This window comes from Bison bison, unplaced genomic scaffold (assembly GCF_000754665.1).
Source record: "Bison bison bison isolate TAMUID 2011002044 unplaced genomic scaffold, Bison_UMD1.0 scf7180017864492, whole genome shotgun sequence".
In the NCBI taxonomy this organism is placed as follows: Eukaryota; Metazoa; Chordata; class Mammalia; order Artiodactyla; family Bovidae; genus Bison; species Bison bison.
Window position 1 is genome coordinate 2,234,281 of NW_011495051.1, and position 4,167 is coordinate 2,238,447.

Below are 4,167 nucleotides of genomic sequence, written 5' to 3' on the forward strand. Positions count from 1 at the left end.
CACCAAAAACAGGACTCCTGAACTTCTCCACACACACCCCACCCTTATCTCTGAGGTCACCCCCAAGCTTAGAGTAGAACTAGGCTTCCCCTCTTGGCCTTGAACCTGGAAAAGTGTACCAGTTCCAAGGCCTTCGCAGTTCCTGCCTTTGGTTCTCAGATTTCTCAGAGCCTCAATCCCCGGGCTTGGAGGGTTGCTGGGAAAATTCGCTGATAAAATGCACAGCCCCAGGCTTGCCTCCTAGGAGGCTGGATAAAAGGGAGTCTTTGAATTTTCCCCAAGAAAGGGGACCGAAGCTTCGTTTGCACTGCACGTTATTTAATACTGAGGAGAAGGTGCTTAGTCCATATCTAAGGATCGGAGTGAGAGTGCTTCCATTCCCCGCCCCACCCTCAGCCAGGAGCCGCTCCAGGGCAGGACGAAAAATTGACGAGGCTTCTCACAAAACAAGAATACACACCTCCCAGTCTCTCCTCAAGCTGCACCTTGTGACCCCAAACCCCTTGCCTTAACTAAATATCCTCATCTCTGCCGGAACCCCAAGTTGCTTACAACTCTGCATGCTGCCCTTCCCCGCCTCGGGACCGCAAGGGTTAAGCGCAGGCGCTGGGCCCGCTGATTGACAGCCCGTCCCGCGGCTGGGGAGAGCCGACCAATAAGAGATAGGAGTCGCGGCACACGTGGGTAGGCGCCCTTACGATTGGTCAGCGCCGCCGGCGGCCGCCTGCGGAGCCCGATCCCACGTGCAGCTGCTGCTAGTTCATTGACCGGCTTCGTGGTGCAAGGGGCGGCGGGGCGGGGCGGGGCCGGGGTGGGCAGGGGCGGGGGCGGGGCGGGGCCCGATGGGTCAATTGGCCTCCGGGGAAGGGGGTGCTTCCTGTCCGCCTGAACTTGGCTGACCCTGGCGGCTTCCTTCTGGGCCACCATCCTAAAAGAGGTGGGTAGGCCTTTGGATCTCTTGGCAGACCCCAGGGTCCCTGGGCTGGGGAGAAGGTTGGAAGGGTGCTGAGGGGCAGAAGTAAAGAAGGAGTTCAGTGCCGCAGAACAGATTAGGTCTCTTTCTTTCTGAGAAATTTCTCATTCACCTAGCCAACTCTTATTCATCCTTCAAAACCCCTTTCCAAATCATGTTCTCCGGTGCTTTAGGAAATTGTTTCAAAACTAAATTGGAGCTTTGATATCTTTCTCTGGGGTTCCTCAAGCCCTGACTGCTCCTAGAAGGAAGTGTATATGTTTGGCACCATACCCTGCGCCCCACCTCATAGAGTGAAGCCCCAGGGGCTCCCCACCAGGAATCAGCACAGCTGGAAGCCCCAGAGAGAGGTGAATGAAGAACATCGGATGTAGAGAATGCAGTGGGGTGCTGGCAGTTAGGGAGGGGATTGGAGGCCCAGGACTCAGTTCTAGAGGGAAGATCAAGGTGGGCCAAGGGTGGGGTGGGGCTAGTTGTGTCTCTGTTCCTGATCAGCCTTCTGCGCTCAAGATCTGTCATCTCCTTGTTAATTTTAGAGTCCTGGCTAAAGTCCTTGTTACTGAAGCCTGAAGAGTGACCTCTTGGGGTCATCTCAGCCCCCACGGGCACCCTCAAAACATGGTAAGGCATAACCCCTGAGGGGAGGGGCGAGGAGCCAGCAGCTCAGCTCAAGTCTCTCTCTCCTGCTTCTAAGGGAGAGACATAGGCTGGCTAGTCAGGCCTTTAAGCTGGGGATACTAAGTCATCATACTTTAAGGCACTTTCGTTTTAAAATTAAACATTTTACCACCCAGATGATAAACACCTGGCTACATCATCTATTCAGTTAATATTTTACAAGTCCCTTCCCCTTTCCTGCCCTCAACCCCATTACTTCCTAGAGAAAACCACTTCTAACAGTTTAGGCCAGGGGCCGGCAAGCTTCTATAACAGGCCAGAAAGTAAATATTTTCAACTTTAGGCCAAGAATCAAGATGGAAGATACTGTGTGGGCACTTAAGTAATAACAGAGAGCAAATGACTTTCAGGTCTCAGGAGGCCCCACCAGGCCCTCTTTGGGGCTGATGACCTGACAGCAAGTATGCTGGCAGTCTGTGGGTTTTATTCATCCCCCACTTTGACTTCTCCAGGCGCATCCTGAGGCCAGCCTTCCAGCCCGGAACTATCAGGAAGCCCTGGATCGGCTCAAGCAGCATTTCCCCAGGTGAGGACAATCCCCGGGGGCTAGAGGCACCGCTGTGGCCGGAAGTCCCATAGAGGGAAAGAACCCCAGCTTTGTCTCCATGGCCCAAAATGCAGGACCAGTGTGGGCAGCAATCATGTGGGAGGGTGAAGCAGAAGAAAAGGAAAACCAGTAATACCAATCCTGGCTTTCATTTCAGTTTTTGACTGTGTGTGGTTCAGTGTGAATTTGCTCACATTCAATTATATTTTATAAAATACTGCATTAAAATCATGTTCGTCTTGATGCTACCTTCAGTGTGGCATGTGGAAGGGACTAGCTCCCTTAATGGAACTGCCCTGCTGGGGGACTGAGGGCAGGGCACATTCTGGGGAAGGGTCTTGAGGCCTCCACTTCCAGCAGGTCTGTCTTCCCCGGCAGGTTCCCCACTCACTTGGCGACGCAGGTGGACCTCGCTTACGGCTTGGTGAGCCCCGCCCCCACCTGTCAGCCCGTCTGGAGCCACCTGGAAAGGCTGTTGTGTTTAGTCTCATAATCCGGGTTAGGGGACACTGCCTCTACTTTGCTTGCTTTAGGCAATGCAAAGAATCCACTGAGCCCCAGCTTCATGTGTTTTTCTTCTTTTAAATGGAATTCAGTCATAGACACTTTTATTTTTATTTTTTTGGCTATGCTGGGTCTTTATTGCTGCTCTCAGGCTTTCTTTAGTTGTGGCGATTGGGGGCTGGGCTCTAGTTAGGGTTGAGAGCTTCTTATTGCAGAGCACAGGACTCAGTAGTTGTGGCTTTCATGCTCTAGAGCACAGGCTCAGAGCTGTGGCACCTGGGCTCAGATGCTCTGAGGCATGTGGGATCTTCCCTGGCCAGGAACTGAACCCATGTCTCCTGCACTGGCAGGTGGATTCCTTACCACTGAACCACCAGGGAAGCCCATGTGAGTTTTTCTTAATAAAAACCTTGCTGTGAAAACAGGCAATTCCATATTTAAATTAAGGAGATGTCTCTTCAGGCCACAGTTGGTCAGTTAGGAGTATATAGCATATGACTAGAGTCCCTGCCCTTCAGCAGTTTGTATTGCAGTGTGTGCTGTCTTCTGGAACTTTCCACGATGTTAGGAATGTTCTCTATCAACAGGGTCCGGTATGGCACCCACCAGCCCCACGTGGCTACTGTGCTCCTGTAAGGAGCTGAATTTTTATTGATTTAAAGAGCCTTATTTGACTGGTGGCACCCTCATTGGACAAAGCAGCTCTAGGGGGAGGAGGGAGACAAATATGTAACTAGAGAAGCAAGATGTCACAAAAATGTAAGTGCTTAAAAGAAAATAGAAGGTGAAGGGGTGAAAATGAGTCAGGGTTTTGAACTCAGGTAGTCAGGAAGGGCTTTTTGGAGGAAGTGACGTGCTCAGCGAAACATCAAAGATAAGGAGTTTCTGTCACCCTAGAGAGAACAGGGAAGGTTGTTTCAGTCAGCAAGCATAGCATATGCAGAGGCCCTGGGGAAGGACTGTGCCTGGTGTTGGAGGAACAGTGAGGAGGCCCGTGTGGCTGGAGCAGTGAGTGAGGGGGAAAGAGGGAGGCGGAGACGGCAGGGAGGGGACAGGGCAGGTCACAGCCCCCTTTGGCCTCCTCTTCATATCTAGAATGACAGTCGTTGCTCAGTCACTCAGTCGTGTCTGACTCTTTGTGACACCATGGACTGCAGCATGCCAGGCTTCCCTGTCCTCCACTATCTCTGGAACCTGCTCAAACTCATGTCCACTAAGTGGTGATGCCATCCATCTCATCCTCTGTTGCCCACTTTTCCTGCCCTCAATCTTTCCTGGTGCCAGAATCTTTTCCAATGAGTTGGCTCTTCGCATGAGGTGGCCAAAGTATTGTAGCTTCAGTTTCAGCATCAGTCCTTCCAATGAATATTCAGGGTTGATTTCCTTTGGTATTGATTGGTTTGATCTCCTTGCAGTACAAGGGACTCTCAAGAGTCTTCTTCAGAACCACAGTTTGAAAGCATCA

At 51.7% G+C, this 4,167-nt stretch overlaps 1 protein-coding gene across 5 annotated transcripts in view; it reads left to right on the forward strand.

Moving 5' to 3' along the window:
• The first annotated feature begins 849 nt into the window (after positions 1–849).
• Positions 850–4,167, forward strand: part of TLE6 (transducin-like enhancer of split 6) — a 12,343-nt gene continuing 9,025 nt past the window's right edge. Inside the window, exons 1-4 of one of the 5 annotated variants that reach the window (XM_010863636.1) lie at positions 850–937; positions 1,510–1,594; positions 2,104–2,177; positions 2,577–2,622. In XM_010863636.1, the coding sequence (XP_010861938.1) occupies positions 1,592–1,594; positions 2,104–2,177; positions 2,577–2,622 (123 nt within the window). In that variant the 5' untranslated portion in view covers positions 850–937; positions 1,510–1,591. Of the gene's footprint in view, positions 938–1,509; positions 1,595–2,103; positions 2,178–2,576; positions 2,623–3,618; positions 3,711–4,167 lie in introns of those variants that run through there. The other 4 variants (XM_010863637.1, XM_010863639.1, XM_010863642.1 and 1 more) reach the window with 4 other exon arrangements.